This window comes from Mixophyes fleayi, chromosome 10 (assembly GCF_038048845.1).
Source record: "Mixophyes fleayi isolate aMixFle1 chromosome 10, aMixFle1.hap1, whole genome shotgun sequence".
Taxonomy (NCBI): Eukaryota; Metazoa; Chordata; class Amphibia; order Anura; family Limnodynastidae; genus Mixophyes; species Mixophyes fleayi.
In genome coordinates, this window is record NC_134411.1 from 25588506 (window position 1) to 25606400 (window position 17895).

Sequence of the window (17895 nt, forward strand, 5' to 3'; positions counted from 1 at the left end):
GGGTATAATATCTCTCACCCCTCCTCTGCGGGGGTATTATCTCTCACCCCTCCTCTGCAGTGGGTATTATCTCTCACCCCTCCTCTGCAGGGGGTAATATCTCTCACCCCTCCTCTGCAGGGGGTATTATCTCTCACCCCTCCTCTGCAGGGGGTATTATCTCTCACCCCTCCTCTGCAGGGGGTATTATCTCTCACCCCTCCTCTGCGGGGGTATTATCTCTCACCCCTCCTCTGCGGGGGTAATATCTCTCACCCCTCCTCTGCAGGGGGTATTATCTCTCACCCCTCCTCTGCAGGGGGTATTATCTCTCACCCCTCCTCTGCGGGGGTAATATCTCTCACCCCTCCTCTGCGGGGGTAATATCTCTCACCCCTCCTCTGCAGGGGGGTAATATCTCTCACCCCTCCTCTGCAGGGGGGGGTAATATCTCTCACCCCTTCTCTGCGGGGGTATTATCTCTCACCCCTCTTCGGGGGGGGGGGTAATATCTCTCACCCCTCCTCTGCGGGGGGGGGGTAATATCTCTCACTCCTCCTCTGTGGGGGTATTATCTCTCACCTCTCCTCTGTGGGGGTAATATCTCTCACCCCTCCTCTGCAGGGGGGTAATATCTCTCACCCCTCTGTGGGGGTATTATCTCTCCCCCTCCTCTGCGGGGGGGGGGGGGGTTATATCTCTCACCCCTCCTCTGTGGGGGGGGGGGGTAATATCTCTCACCCCTCCTCTGCGGGGGTATTATCTCTCAACCCTCTGCGGGGGTAATATCTCTCACCCCTCCTCTGTGGGGGTAATATCTCTCACCCCTCCTCTGCGGGGGTAATATCTCTCCCCCCCTCTGCAGGGGGTTAATATCTCTCACCCCTCCTCTGCGGGGGGGAGTAATATCTCTCACCCCTCCTCTGCGGGGGGGGGGGGGGTAATATCTCTCACCCCTCCTCTGCGGGGGTATAATATCTCTCACCCCTCCTCTGCAGGGGGTATTATCTCTCACCCCTCCTCTGCAGGGGGTATTATCTCTCACCCCTCCTCTGCAGGGGGTATTATCTCTCACCCCTCCTCTGCGGGGGTAATATCTCTCACCCCTCCTCTGCGGGGGTAATATCTCTCACCCCTCCTCTGCAGGGGGGGTAATATCTCTCACCTCTCCTCTGCAGGGGGGGTAATATCTCTCACCCCTCTGTGGGGGTATTATCTCTCCCCCTCCTCTGCGGGGGGGGGGGGGTATTATCTCTCCCCCTCCTCTGCAGGGGGGGGGGGGGGGGTTATATCTCTCCCCCTCCTCTGAGGGGGTATTATCTCTCACCCCTCCTCTGTGGGGGTATTATCTCTCACCCCTCCTCTGTGGGGGTATTATCTCTCACCCCTCCTCTGCAGGGGGGGGGTATTATCTCTCACCCCTCCTCTGTGGGGGTATTATCTCTCACCCCTCCTCTGTGGGGGTATTATCTCTTACCCCTCCTCTGTGGGGGGGGGTATTATCTCTCACCCCTCCTCTGTGGGGGTATTATCTCTTACCCCTCCTCTGCAGGGGGGGGGGTTATATCTCTCACCCCTCCTCTGTGGGGGTATTATCTCTCACCCCTCCTCTGCAGGGGGGGGGGGTTATATCTCTCACCCCTCCTCTGTGGGGGTATTATATCTCACACCCCCCTCATGTTTGCTGCTTCTCCTTTCTATCATCCTGTCACTTTCTGAGGTAAATTATCCCAGTAATCTGCCCCCTATCACCAGTATGATGTCAGTCATGTTGTACTATGGCCCCCAGTGACAGCAGGAGATGGACCAGCTCCCAGATTACAGGGTCCCAGGACCTCCCCCGTCTGTCCTGGGTCCCTCTGTCCACACAGATCCCCTCAGCTCACACCAGCCTGATGTTGCTAAGCAATCTTCCTGCTGTTTCTCCTCTGGGTCCTAGTGCTGGGCTGCACATTCAGTCACTGAGAGGTGTGAACAATAACACTAGAGGGGGTGTTACATATATAACACAAGTTAACCCGTGCATGATACTCATGCATTCTAGTCAAATCAAGCTACTTAAGGTGTTAAAAAGGTTCTTGTCATGCATTTGGGCCATAGCCCAGGCCTCAACCACCAACCACTCCCCACTGTCACCCCCGGCAACCACCAACCACTCCCAACTGTCACTTCTCCTTCAAGCAATATATATATATATATTTTTTAAATCTTTATAAACACTTTTAACAATTAACAAATTAAATTAACAAATTAAAAACATCTTAGTATACCAAATTTCAGCCCTTTCTCAATTTTTTTCCCCACACACACTAAGAATTTATTAGGTCAGTGTATAACTCCGCCCAGCAGGTGGCGCTGCAGCTTGGTTTTATTTTTCCCACACACACAGACACACACAGACAGACTAACACACGCCACTAGACATTTATATTATAGATGGTGGATAGATGTAGACATAGCTGTACCTATGTGGGGATTTCACCTCTACCTCCGCCGGTTCCATTAAATGTTTCTGCTCACTCCACTAGATCTCTTAGTGCTTCTTGGGCGACACATCATGGGGCTCCACCGAGCAGCTTTGTCGGGGAACAGTCATCTGTCCACACGTTTACCAGATTTTACAGTTCTCGCCACCTAAAGATGCTAACATTGGGCAGAAAATGTTGCGTTCAGTTGTGCTGAGAGTACCCCAGATAAAATGAGGAGAAAAAGAGGATTTTCATGTTTAGGTTAAATCCTTTTCTCCGCTTCCATCTGGTGGACACTGTGCTCCCACCCTCTACCCTCAGTGTTTAGTTCTGTTGCTTGTTTGGACTGTATTTGGTCTGATTGTTCTGTTTGACCTGTCATTTGGGTCTTTGCAATATCTGAAGCTCCGTCCCTCTCCTAATGACACTCATCTTCAGTTCAGTATTCCCAATTAATAATTAATTGCTACCTTGGGGTTGAGGTAAGAGTACAGGAGTTTAGGCAGTGTCCCCCAGATGGATTTGGAGAAATGGATTTAACGCTGGTACTTTGTTGGATTTATGTAATAGTGGGAGCGCTATTACTTACTGCCACTACTACAACCTTCCTCTCACTGGCCTCCTCCGCTCCCATCTCACTTCTCTCCAATCTTTACTTAATGATCACCAGCTACACTGCGCACTCCAGCACATCTTTTGCACCTCTTTTAGGGGCTCTAAACCTGTTAGCTGTACAAATGCTTTTGGGCACAGGGTCTCCGCCAGCCGTTCAGTAGTTGTCCTGTGAGTTAGAAGTATATTTGTTTCCTGTGTTGTACTGATATACCCTGTACTGAGTTCTTGTTTGTCCTCTGTACGGTGCTATGAGCCGCCCTATAAGTGAAGGAAAATAACAACCACTTTTGTATTTTTGGAAGAATGAGGTTGCAATAGGTTCCAAAATCTGTATAAGATTTTCACAGCTATTTACTGCTTACAGTCTTGCTATCTGTAAGAAGTGGCATGGGGAAAGCAGGGGTAGGCTGGGCTGAGGGGTATCTGCTTCCCTAAGCCCAGGCACAGTTTACTAATTAGTTACAGGACCGCTTTACCGACCCTTAGGAGATCCAACGCAAGCACCTAGTTTGGTAAAAGACAAGAGGAGATGAAAACTGTATCTGAAAAGAAGAGTGCTTTTGGTTTTCACAGAAGATCAGTAGAGTTCATAACATGTCCTCTACTATAGATGACACTTTACAAGTGTTTCTCATCCTTTTTAGAATAAAGACTAGGAAAGCATTGTCAGGTTGTGTAGGTTTAGTTAAGCCCTGGGTTAAAAGTGGGGCTATGTTACTCTTAAGATTGAGAATGGTTAGCATGTGGTTGAGGATATTACGCTCTTCTTTTTTAACATTTTCGGGGGGGGGGGAGGTTTTCAGAAGATTCCATTAAAATAAGACCCTCTATTCTATAAAACAGAAGGGTCTCTTGTTTTCCTAGACACAAAGGTGCTAAGCGTTTTCTTTCTCCCCATCAAGCCTCAACCAGTGGGACTCAATGTACTAAGAGACAAGAGCTATTGTTTTTATTACATTGTTGTGGTGTAAGCATACAATAAGAACAGCTTTGAAGGGTCCCTAACATGACAGAACGCAGGAAGTTTGACATAGTATTTACTCTTGCGATGCAGCCGAATGGAAGCTATTGTTCTCTGTTAGCAACCAGTTTGGTTGTTGACTTAAGTGCTCTCCAAAGGGTTAATTTTTGCAGCATTCCTTAATTGTGCCAGAGGATATGCCATCACAATACGGAGAGTACTGCTGTCCTGGAGAGAGGGTACAGATTGACGGGTTCACAAAGTAGAGTTAAATTTATCATTCCTTAGGACATATAATTTCTTCTGCTCTCCGCATAGATTACAGACAGTAAGTGGGGCTCTGGCTCCTTTGATGTGAACATCATCTTGCAACCTGACAGTCATCGGAGACGTGAATAACCAAGCGGCATTTCAGCGTGTGCAGGGCACTATTTTAGGGACAGCCAGGAGACGTAGCTTGTCAGGTCTGCAGTGCCCACATCATCCATGGAAATGCTCCGGTAAGCAGTCTGAGCTGCTGACAGGTTTAGGAGAGCATTTTTCAGTCTTCAGCTCCACTTATGGAAGTTTAATCTCTCCCCACCTGCTCCTGCTGACAGGCTGAGAAAATGCAGAGAGAAGACAGCCAGGAGGACAGGAGTGAGAACGGAGGGGAGGGTGGCTTATACAAAAGCGTCTATAAAGGGTCAAAGCAATAGGGATAATGCAATGGTGGGTTGAGAATCACAAGGGACAATTTATATGTTCAGTATTATTATTATCCTTAATTTATAAGGCACCACAAAGGGTCCGCAGCGCTGTACATGACATACAGAAACCAGTGATGCATAACACAACATGATACAGGAAGAACAAAAAATTAACAAAAATATATATATACACACCCACACACACAGGTAACATGGTAATGCAAATCAAATATTTCAGTGAAAGTGATGGTAGAAATCAGCGAGAAGTAGGCCGAAGCTTAAGAAAATAGGGCTAGGGAAGCAGGCCAAAAGGTACAGAGGGTGATGGAATAGTACAAGGAGCACACAAGGAAAGAGGGCCCTGCTCCTGAGAGCTTACATCCATGTATATCTGGCAACAAAAACACATAAAAATAAACATAGAAGCACATAACTAAAATATTACCATTAGTACAATATTTACCTACCTCCCCTTTTGAATTGTACCATAATCAAGGTACAGTTGGCAAGAGGAGGTAGATTGGACCTTGACAGATGAGGGCAGGGTCATGATTGGCTGTCAGGACTTCCTACATTGATGCCATCATTTCATCACAGTACAATCATTGTACCCAGAATTCCACTTTATTTCTTCCCAAACTAGTATTGTAGGCTAAATATCACCCTGGGTCAACAGTCAGCCTCTGAATGAACATATTGTACTTTATTAAAATGTTCAGTATCAACAGAGTAATATACCACTATATATGTAATATAGCTGGGTGAAGTCTTATTAACATGAAATGCTGAGAACAACAAAAGCAGGTTACACTCTGTTTAGAAAAATGGCATTCCCTTACCTTTTATAATATCAGTGAATATTCTGCCCAAAAAAAATGAATCATCAATAGAAGACTGCCACCTAGTGGACTAATTTTCACCAAAAAAGTAAAATACTTGTTGTGAACTTCAAAGCAATAACATTTAGACAAATGTCTCTTAGGAATGGAAGTCCCTCTGTTCTACTTACCAAGATAGCAAAAATATAAATATAAATATAAATATATATATATAAATATATATATATATATATATATATATATATATATATATATATATTTTACTTTTCCAAATGCATAATTTTAAATAACATGTACTGTTCTAGGAGTCCTCTTCCAGCTTATTACAGTTATTTATACAAGAATGTATGGTTACAAGATGCTGGGTTCTAAGAGAACAGTGATGGATTTTGCTTTTTTTTTTTAAGCGCTGATGCAGAGATTTACAGTGCAATCCTTCATTAACGGATTCTTTAGTCAATAGCAATTAACTAGGAATCGAAGTGTTAAACTCCACATCAGCTCCCTTGTAAATTTATCCCAAGGGACAAGAGATGCCAGCGAGAAGCTACATTTCTAAGAATAATGAAGGTTTAGGAAATCTGAGGCTTGCTAGATATTATGGAGCTAGCTTGCAATAAAATTCAGGGCCACCATCAGTGGAGGTACCAGTGTATGAAACCTAATCTGACCAGGAGGCCCGTTGTCCGAGGCCAGCGGTTTTGCTTTTTATGTTGTATAATTTGTCTGGGCCCTCACTCTTTCTCAATGGGGCCCCAGGCTTGCAGATGCAATGATAAGCTGTGCAGAATTATCGCCGCCAGCCCTGTCCTAGAGGGCAGGCCCTGTTATTGCTGTACTTCCTGGTGGCTCCTCCAGCAACAAGCCACCAATGAGCCGTCTTCCGTTCTAGTCCCTCCCCTTTCCCCCATCCCAGTCACCTCCTCTCCTCCTACTTCCCCTCTACATGCGGCTGCTTCCGTCAGCTTTGGAAGATTGACAAGTGACTAGTGTGTGTGTGTGTGTGTGTGTGTGTGTGTGTGTGTTGTAATATATAGGGTATATATTATTGTTGTGGGTATTACTGTTAATGGTGGGGTGTTATTTATAATATGTGGGGCAGGTATTGATGTTATGCGGGGTCTGGTGGGGCTATTTTGAAAATTCCCACTGCAGCAGAAACTCCCAGGTGTTCTCCAGGATACTTCCCTGTACAAAGGCAGTCTCTGGACAGGTGATTATACTAGTAAAGCATTCCCCACGGTTAGTGCAATATACAGGATACCTCCCTCAGCGTCTGAGCTGTGTTCATCATAGGACCAGTCTCTTTCCTTGTGGTAAAGGGCATGTTCAATAGGAATTTAAAGGGCATGTGGGGAGGTCTTCGGGCATATTGTTGCTCCGAGTGTCATGACTCCACGCTAAAAATCTGCGCCCACTAAACTGTGGGGGATAACAGTCAAACAGAGGGGGCCTGACAGTTTAATGTGTACTGGGTCCCACAATTTCTGATGGCAGCCCTGCTACCATTACTGAAGTTTTAGTCTGGCAAGTCTTTTTGGGGCAATATGCCAATGAATAGGGCATTAATATAGTGTTTCCAGCTTGTTTACCTGGACGTGCGGACTACTCACTTCGGAGGCAGCACTATTTTGTGGAATGAACCAATATGCGCAAGAATGCTGTCTATCTATAGCAGGGGTAGGCAACCTGCGGCTCTCTAGGTGTTGTGAAACTACAAGTCTCAGCATGCTTTGCCAGTAGATAACCAGCAGATAGGTGGCAAGGCATGCTGGGATTTGTAGTTTCACAAACACCTGGAGAGCCGCAGGTTGCCTACCCCTGATCTACAGGAATGATGAATATTGGTCCAAAAATGGTGGGTAGGGAACAGATACTTTAAACACTGTGCTTTCCATTCTAATTTTTGCAGAACTCTTAATCCATATGCCCACTCTATAAAAAAAACAAAACAAAAACAAAAAAACATAACAAAAAACCATAACAAAAAAACACAACAAAAACAAAACCTTCACTTGAGTAATACATTGCTCTGGTACCCAGTGGATAATTTCTAACAAAACAAGCAATAAACATATCAATATTTGTACAAGCCTTTGCAAAATACAATCATACTGTACATTGGTTTCTTGCCTATAGTTGTTTCATAAGTTATGTGCTGCCCCCTTGTGGCTAAATGTGCACTCGTACAACAACACCAGACTGAGCAAAGAAAATCAATGGCCCGAGCCAGCATTAAAACACCAGTTTATTGCACATTCAGGATCTGTACAGATTTCTATAAATAAGAAAGACCTGGATATTTACATCGTGCTCTCCATGCAGTAGTGGGCAGTGCCAGGGAAGGGAAGAGAGCCGCTGGGTTCACATTGAGAATATTTACATTCTGTACCGTAGGGTTCCAACACCTGTTCGAAAATCCGCCAAACGCGCCAACTCATTCGTAGCCATCGGCCCAACAAGGTGCGCTGCAGCTCTGTTGTGTACATCAGCCATTGCGGTTTCTAAAGCACATTCTGCTCGATATCGGACGTAGGATTAGGAAGGGGAGCTGGGGAAAGTCTTGGGTTTCCCGGTAGTCCCCCCCCTTCCTGGAGTCAGCTTATACATAAACACTAGCACACAACAGGATGCAGGAATGTGAAAGAACACAACATTTGTATCGTCCTGGAAGAGTTGTGTCGTACTCATTGCACAGAGGCTAGTCACACGCAAAGCACACAACACGGAAGCAGAAGGGGCGGGGTGTAAAATGCTGCCACGACACGTAGTACGGTTACTACAAGGGTATCTGAACGGGCTTCAGATGCAGGAGGAATGTCACAGCAGAACGCCAACGTGACAGCTGTCAGCAGAGCCAGTGGCGGCATGGAACGGGGCAGAGCGGGTATGAAGTGTGTGGTCAGAGGATGTCGCGGGGGACAGTGGGGTGGGTGTCAGCTGGACACAGGCCGAGGTGGTCTGCTCTTCATCTCCGCTTCCTTCCCTCTGATGGCAGCCACATAAGAGAAGAGACACAGGACAGAATAGCAGATCTCATGGGCCTGTTAATAGGCAAAGTGAGAAAGTGAGAGAACAGTGTTAAGTGATCTAATAAAAATGTTTAAGTACATGAATATGACTAGCGCACACATACTGTTAGTTTCACAACAATGATGAAGCATATTCTTGTAATTAAAGTGCATCTCCACCAATGACATCATTTTTGGAGAAGACCTGTCACTTACTGCTGCACACAGTGGAGGCAATCATTGTGTTCAAAAATTCAATAGTCATGAATGCAACCTTAAATGTATAGGCTGCATTATTATGACTACCGACTCATTGAACAATATGGCTGCCAACCCACCTCTTCAGACAAGCTTATAATATTCCTCAACCACCCTCTTAACCTCACTACATTACCCTATTACCACCCGTTACACAATTTCACACAAGACAACTACCCCCTAACCAACACTGTTGTGTGACAGGATCATTTAGCTTAGGAGTCACTTTTACCTTTGCAGTCCGGCTGGACCGAAATGCAAAATGTAGACTTAACCTCATGTATCAAACTCCCATTGTCCCATAGATTGTAAGCTTGCGAGCAGGGCCTTCTCACCTCTTTCTTTGTTTGTTTTACCCAGTTTGTTTCTTAATGTATTTGTTCCCAATTGTAAAGCGCTACGGAATATGTTGGCGCTATATAAATAAATGATGATGTGTGTAGATGACAGGTCTACTCTAAAAATTCATTCATTAGGAACCTGTAGCATCACTTTCCAGTGAATTGATGGCTGCATCCACTGTGTGCACGCGTGTAGGTGACGGTATACTTCAAATATCAATCGATAATTGAAGCACACGCTGACTATCGGTGCGCATCCATTATGAATACACATGATCACGTCTATTTTCAAAGCCGACTGTACGATCACACAGCTGCTACAATAAAAATGGAATCTGCTTAAAATCCGCTTTGCTCTCAGGTTTGAGTTCTGAGTGACATCAAAGCACTTGAGTACGTTGCTATTCTTAAGCTAACCAGTCATCAATATATCCTCAGCTCAGTTCACCCAGTGCTGTAATTACAGACAGAGTAATGTCACCCTAGTGTCGGATTCACAGTAGCGTTAATGCCGACACCATATGGATAGTTTAGGGCAGGCCTGTCCAACCTGTGGCCCTCCAGATGTTGTGAAACTATAAGCCCCAGCATGCTTTGCCAATAGACAACCTGTTGATTGCTAGAAGGGCATGCTGGGACTTGTAGTTTCACAACATCTGGAGGGCCGCAGGTTGGACAGGCCTGGTTTAGGATAACACAGCGCTAAGGCTGAATAGGGGGAGCTTGGAACTTCACTGTTTACACCAGAGCTCTCACTATAAATATTCTATACTATATTAAAACTAATTAAATGTGTGACATTTGTTTCCTGAAAAGATAAACAATTTAGTGATTTAACTTATTTGTTGGTCTTCTGCAATATTTATTATTATTAATGTAACAGAGATGGGGAGTTGAGCATCATACATTCTAGTAGGTAAGAATGGGCAGACATTTATTTGGTATTTTGTCTATTAACAGGCCAACGTAATGTGTATAAATTGCTGAAATTAGAAGTAATTCACTGACATAAAGAGGCATATTCAATTGTCGGCGGAAACGGCGGAAATCTCGCGCTCGTCGCACTATTACCGTTATTACGGTAATAGTGCGCGTAAAAACAGTTAATGCGGTAATTTTCTCGCTGGATTTCAGCTCGCAGCTCCCTGAGGTGCGAGCTGAAATCCAGCTACCTATTACCGTATTAACGGTACTAGTTTTTCCGCGGCGCGGAAAATTAACAATTGAATATGCCCCAAATAGTGCATTTTAACTCATAAGTTAATTTACAATGTGTGGTGTTTAGTTGTCCTCCAGTGTTATGTAGCCCAGACTGCCCTATTACCCAACCAGTACAATTATTACAGTAGGTAAAGGCCGGACTTACCATGGGGGTCTTGTATCGGTGGCTCACCACTTCTTTAGTTTCAGGAACTAAAATCGGATCCAAGAGACAAAACAGAAAGTTCAAAAACACAGAGAGAAAACACATGACACCAGTGGGAGATACGTCACCCAGCCAGGGACTACTTAGGACACCCAGGGGACAAGTTAAATGGTGACAGACATGACGACACCAAGGATTTCAGACCACAGGGTCACAATGATAGAGAATCAAGTAGCACAATGACACCCAGGAAAGCAAGGTCAGTGCAACCAAGTACAGCAAGCATCAAAATAACTCAGATTAAGGATGTGAGCCCGTCCGCAAGTTCAAACCAATACAAAGTCAGTGAGTTAGTTGAAATATGCTATAACTAAGATTAATGTTGTTATATTGTTGAATTAGCTCGGACAAATGACACACAGATTAGTCTCATCTCATCCCATTCTTAGCTACCAACCTTAAAAAAACAAAAAAGGTTCCTTTGAGGTCAAAGGTTCCAGTTAGTAACTTTAAACGTCAGCGAGCACAGCCTGCGTGTAGTTGCAGACAGGGTCCGAGGCTGAAACGGATCAACATTATCTGTCTTCGATGCCAGAGGCAAATGAGACAGTGACAGAGCTCGATTCAGTGTTACCAGCAGAAAAGATTAGAGGAAAACGCGTCACACAAGATAACCCCTATTAGAGCAACCCAGTTTAATAATTAATAGAATCACACCCATTAATACAAATTTGCTTCCCAGCACCTAACAGTGAGACATTAAGGGAGGATGATACAATCCCGGAGACAATAAGATAATACAAATGGGTAAGAAGACATGGGGGTACGTTGGGTAGACAAACTGGAGTAAACAAACACTTGAACATTTAGTGATATTTATATACAAATGGAGCCAGACGACTGTCATTTAGGGCACTGATCGAGACACCTGCCTCTATCCACACCCTACACATAATTTGTACAATTACACACTATCAAATCCCGATGCTTAGCTACAAGAACCTGGCTCCATCTGTATGGATGGTATGAATTATGGCCGCAAAATTTACAAAGAATTTTCATTTTTTTAGGAGACCTGCGGAAGGTTCATGACTTAGGATTGTGGCTGTCACAGTGTTATTTAGAATTGTAAAAACCACTATGTTCTAATTAATATTTTTTCCCTTTCCTAGAAACCTAAAGACCCATCCCTGAGAGGATGACTCGTTTGATCAATTGAAGTTATGAAATACGGCTAATGCTAACTTTATCCACAATAAGGTCAACATTTTCCATTTTTCTCTCTGACATGTTAAGCATCAACATAGCAGGACATTGAAGGGTGGCCAAACTACACGTTTAAAATTACCTTCTCTTTTCATCTATTCAACTGTCAAACATTTTGCTTGACAGATATCTGCAAAAAAATCTGCGACAGGATCACTACAAAAATAAAACAAAAAAGGATAACCACCCTTCTCTGTGCGGTAAAAGTAATATAAAGTGGAAGGAGGTGCAGGTAATTTAAGTGTAGCAGTGGCGCCTTTAACATATCCATCTACCCCATTGATTGAACAGACTCGGCCAAGAGGAAACATTACCTGATTTGGAGGAGGAAGGTTGTCATAGCTGCCACAGGCAGAGGAAGCACATGTCATACAGCAGTAACTCAAGAGACCCCAGAGATATCTTTAGGATGTTCCCTAGAATACCCCAAAACCTCCCCCCTTTGCCTATATTCTAATTCTGGGGATCCCGAATCCTGAGTTACTGCCAAAGCAATACAGACCCAGCGGCACAAGGACGGTAATTACCAAATTCCTCCAAGACAAAGACGCCCCGTACAGTGTTACACTTTTTAATGTGATTCAGCTGTATAAAAACCTGGAGGAGAGAGGGGACAGAGAGACGGGGAGGAAAGGGTACAGCAGGGAGAACGAATGAGGGGCAACAAAAAAAGTATAAGAGAAGGGAAACAAAGGAAGAAGTATAAAATACAGAAGAAAAGAAGATTTGTGATGGAGGAGAAGAGACGAGAAGAAGATTGGGAAAGAGATTGTGAGGGAAAGGGAGAGAGACAGAAGGCACTGGTTAATTTTTGATATCCAGGACACTCACTGATGGTCACAACATTTCTGTAACAGACTTAATGTGTGAAGGGGAAAGACAGCTTTGGAATAATGGGGAGACATACCCTAATACAGCAAATTATCAGGAGATAAACCATAACTAAAGCCGGGGGGGAAAAAGTGTTGGAGGTAAGACGGGAGGTAGCACAGACAGCTCAAAACTAACGGGAGGGGGAACAGCAGCGAGAAGCAAAGATGGCGGTAGAGTGAGTACCTTCCGCTCCTTGCAGGAGGAGTGAGCGTGGGAGAGAAATGAAACTGTTAGTGACACAGCGAGACCACACCTCCCCTCACTTCCTATAACCCCCCAGCAACACACAGCCCAGAACAAGACATCAACACGGGGAGGCCGGGAAAAAAAGCAGCCCCGTTATCAAATCCATCCCTGCTCCTCGCCCAGCACGGAGCGCAGGCCTTGCTCGGACTGCAATCAAAAGGAAATCATTGGATTTTACATGTGACCTGCAGCTTGAGTGTATGGACTTTATATGGCAAATTGCTCACTTATGAGTGGACATTTGGACACTACTAAGGTTACAAACGGAATAATGATGGTGCCTGGTGTTTCTTTAGTTCCCTTCTGTCCTCTGGATAGTTCTAATATGACATGAACAATTGAATGATGCCTACATGACCTGCTGAGCTCTGGGTGACCTTGTGATGACTTGCAGGCCACCAAGGTGACCTGGATATTATAATTTGAACCCTGGGTGACCGAGGATGAGCTGTGTATGGAGGGTCAGCGCTGGGAGAGGTCAGCCCGAGCCAGGGAGGGGGTGGATGGGTTACAAAGAGACAGCATCAGAACATTCCCACCCCTGCAGGCAGAGGGCAGCATGGAGCAGAGACAGCAAGACAGAGCACGTGTGTCACACAGCTACAGCAAGCAGAGGAAACACAGACTGAGAGGCGGAGGGGGCTCAAGATATGGGGTACCCGGCACACTGTAACCCCAGACACTACAATGTCCACACACTTGCCCCATTAGAACTACACTGCAAACACCAGTATACACACACGTAATGGGCTTCTGAGGATAAAACACATCTCATGAAACATGAAGCAAACAGAACTACTGGACTCGTCACTTTACACATGTATCATCCATGTAATCACCAACTGAACCACCATACAAGCATCAATATCTATGCAGTCAGAAGAATGGACCCTTATTCTCTATAGATAAAATACATATTCACAGCTAGTTCTTACAGCACTACACTCACCCCTACGTGCACACACTTACTCTATGCCCTGCCATACTCATACTCCCCTCCATGTTCACACTCCCCTCATACCTGACTGTGCATGAATTTCAGGTTAATTCCTTCCAGGGTCACCTGCAGAAGACCCCCTTCCCCAGTCTTCATGTCTTGAACTGGGAACTCTCCGCCAAGCTCTGGGCCTGTGGGAGAAGACAAGGGCAGGTAGTAGTGACCAGGGGTGCAGTAATCTATAGCAGCCATGTAACTATCAGCTTCCATCCCTTTATCCCGTGCTAGGCCAAAGCGGATTGGCTGCAGGGATTCCTTTCAAGGTAAATGACCCCACCACTGGCTTTCCTTAGATTAACAGTAAAAAAAAAAATAACCATATTTGTGGTGCTAAAAATTATAAACAATGTCTGCGGCTTAGGGGATATCTGCAAACTCTGCAAAATAAAGAACCACAAAAAAAAAAGGGAATCAAACGCCAAAGAGATAAAAAAATTAGGAGGGATATGACACGAGCCTAACTAAAATCAATAGTTATAATATTATTTGTATTGTCATATTTCGGTCATTGTAATGCAGTTTAAGTTAACAAGATGGACCCTTGCTATTAATCACATTCATGCAGCTAGACAGATAATGTAGGATACGCATGTTACAAGCACAATAAGGCCCAATAAATAATCTGTTGCTATCCCTTTATGAGGATCTAAAAGACCCAATACAACATATAGGAGATAAAAAAACCGGAATAAAAATGTATAAATGTGTTGAAGACAACGAGGAACATGAATGTTCCAAATTCCAAATCTGATCCCACCACACCTGATCCATGGTTATGGCGGTTCTGTAATGAACGTGTCTGGAGATAAAGGAAAGGGGCAGATTAAAGCGTGTGTCTCCACCAGCTGGGGGCAACAGTAGTGGTATATAGAGGCCCCTGTTTAGCGAGGTCACCAATGAGGGTAGAAAAGTTCCATCTTCACCAGCAACTCATATATATATATATATATATATATATATATATATATATATATATATATATATATATATATATATATATATATATATATATATATATATATATATATATATATATATATATATATGTACGTATTCTATTTTATATAAAAACAAATAAAGCAGTAAAATAGATCAGAAATTAAAAAAAGAAAATGATAATGCCAACAAAAATAACTCTATAATACATGGCTTGACTCAAGCTGTGATCAAGGTTACAGTCATCCATACAATAAAATAAATAAAACATTAGCATGATATATTAACCCCAAATAGGATAATGTAATAAAACCATAGAACCTCATAAGAAAGAAATAATAGAATAACAGAAATGTACCATTTAAATTTCACTCAAATAAATAAAACAAACAGTCTCTCTGAGGCCTCAGGCTGTGATCCCAGAAGGCCTCCCTTTAAGCTGGGTACACACTACAGAAATTTCTACCAACTTTTTATGCCTAGCGATTTTACATGCGACCAATGGTCCGATCGCTCGGTCCATGGACTGCATACACACTAGCCTTGTTTAGGACGATAAAGAGAAGAGCGGACGTCCCTTTAGCAACTTTTTACAGCCATGTTGTCGTGAGCAATGACTGTAATTTCGTACTCACTGTTGTGGACCGGTCGGAAGTTTATACACACTACACAGCGGAAACGAGATTGGAACGAAAATATTAAACGCTACGACCAACCAAATGGGGCGACAATCGTCCATTTGGGCAGACTTTCGACCATCGCGTCACTGCACACACTGACCCCACTTTTGAACGAGCGGTCGTATGTCGGCTGTTTGAGCCGATTATTGGACGAAAATAGTGTAGTGTGTACCCAGCTTTAGGCACAGCATCTTATACCAATCCCTCCTCTATCCGTATTATTTTATTCCAAACAATTTAAAATCTTTTTGCATAACTCAGGATGGGAGACAAAATATCTCCCAACATGATGTGTTAGAACCTTATTTAAGATATTCCTGTGGTGTTCAAAGAACCTAACCTGTAAAGGGCGTATAGTCAACCTCATATATTGGAGGTTACACCTACACTCAAGCAGGTATATAATGTAACTTTGACAATACATGGTTTGATCTTGAAAGAAGCCTTAGTTGTATTCGATCTAAATTCAGTCGCTCTATGTGACATATGGGCAGCACGGTAATTAAGTGGTTAGCACTTCTGCCTCACAGCACTAGGGTCATGAGTTCAATTCCCAACCATGGGCTTATCTGTGTGGAGTTTGTATGTTCTCCCCGTGTTTGCGCGGGTTTCCTCCGGGTGCTCCGGTTTCCTCCCACACTCCAAAAACATACTAGTAGGTTAATTGGCTGCTATTAAAATTGACGTGTGTGTGTGTGTGTGTGTGTGTTAGGGAATTTAAACTGTAAGCCCCAATGGGGCAGGGACTGATGTGAGAGTTCTCTGTACAGCGCTGCGGAATTAGTGGCGCTATATAAATAAATGGTGATGATGATGATGATGATGATGATGATGATATACTTACATGTGGTACAAGACCCCTTCCCACAGAGTAAACACCCTAATGGTTTAGAGAGTAACCATGACAGATGAAACAGTATTATTATTTTTTTCAAATGTGGACCAAACAAAATCCAAAACCTGTCTCGATATAATGTTTTTGGCTTTCTTAAATATGAGCAGAATGGGCTTAAGTAATGGGTCCCAATTTAAAATAAGAAAATGTTTCTGAACAATTTGCTTAAGATGAGAAAAAAAAGGACACAGAGCCATCAGAAACCAGCAGTGTGTGTGTGACTTCTTACTCTTACCCACCAGTGCTTCTCAATCCAAAATAAGTGGTTCAACATAACTGGACTGTAAATAAGTGGAGTATTTTTTATCTTGAAAAAGGTTGACGCTAAGCTGGGTACACTACAGGGTTTTCATCCAATTAACGTGCCAATCACACAATAAACGACTGTTAGGTCCAATATTGCAACAGTGTGTCTGCTCCCACGATCATGTTTTATTGCACCAAAGCACATCGTATTGTTTCATTTTATAAACCGACTAAAAATCACTATCAACGATGTCGGGCAAATGTGGAAGTGTGAACGCAATCACGACCAGCAGTGTAGGCAGATATCTGTACAGTGTACAGAGTCAGGATCTTTTCAGCCGATGGTTATGACAGATGAAGAGCACAGATCTGAAGATAAAGCGAGTCGGTGTGTACACAAGAATCAGTATGCTCATCAGGACTTTCAGTCGCTGGTAAAATAGTTACAGAAATAGCAGTTGCAGTAATTATCTGTAGTGTGTACCCAGCTTAACTCTGCAGACTGTTTATCAAAGATTCTAAAGTGGAACAATTTCTCCTAAGCCTTTGTAATTGTTCCCTGGGACATTCCTCAGCCACAAGCTATGATGATTACATCTATAATGTAGATAGTTGTTACAATCTACGCTCTTTGTATAGGTCTCAGCATCAATAGTATTGCCAATAGCGGAGATGGAGATAGTCAAATAATTAATAGTGGTCTTGTAATAAGTGCTGGTGAAAGTTAGAATGACTACCTGCTCTCTTGTATTCTCACTTCTTTCTAGACCATATCATGCTCCATTGAAGTTATAGCCCACTCGCAATGCCAAATTACATATATGCATATTTGCCAATATTGGCAAGTTGTGATCCCGGGAGGCAGGTGGGTGTGTGGGGGCAGGGCTTGAAGAATTGTGTTGTTACACCCACCCCCAAAGCCGTCATAACTTTCTTCGGCCAATAAAAATAGGTGACGGGGCCACAATGACGCGTAGAACACGGCACCACTAAGCCCCGTCCCCTCCGTTTAATTTCCAGAGCCGGCCGGGGATCGGGAGAATTGCCTGCTCTCCCGGGATTTCGGGAGTCTCCTGGACATTCCAGGTGAGTTGGCAAGTATGCATATATGTCTGCCACTAGGCCAAGTCCCCAGTATACTGTATTATGGAAGGATTATAACACTTCAAATCACATTGCCAGGATAGGTCTGGTGAGATATAAATTGATTATTGCAAAGAGAAGGAAAA

General features: G+C 43.8%; 1 protein-coding gene across 36 annotated transcripts in view; it reads right to left on the reverse strand.

The window, feature by feature from the left end:
* Positions 1 to 7781: 7781 nt before the first annotated feature.
* Positions 7782 to 17895, reverse strand: part of MADD (MAP kinase activating death domain) — a 65686-nt gene continuing 55572 nt past the window's right edge. For 25 of the 36 annotated variants that reach the window (XM_075188146.1, XM_075188145.1, XM_075188151.1 and 22 more), the window contains 4 exons: positions 13934 to 14040; positions 12321 to 12390; positions 10528 to 10574; positions 7782 to 8595 (listed from right to left, as the gene is read on the reverse strand). In XM_075188146.1, coding sequence (XP_075044247.1) covers positions 8488 to 8595; positions 10528 to 10574; positions 12321 to 12390; positions 13934 to 14040 — 332 coding nt within the window. In that variant the 3' untranslated portion in view covers positions 7782 to 8487. The remainder of the gene's footprint in view (positions 8596 to 10527; positions 10575 to 12320; positions 12391 to 13933; positions 14041 to 17895) is intronic. The other 11 variants (XM_075188148.1, XM_075188137.1, XM_075188135.1 and 8 more) reach the window with 1 other exon arrangement.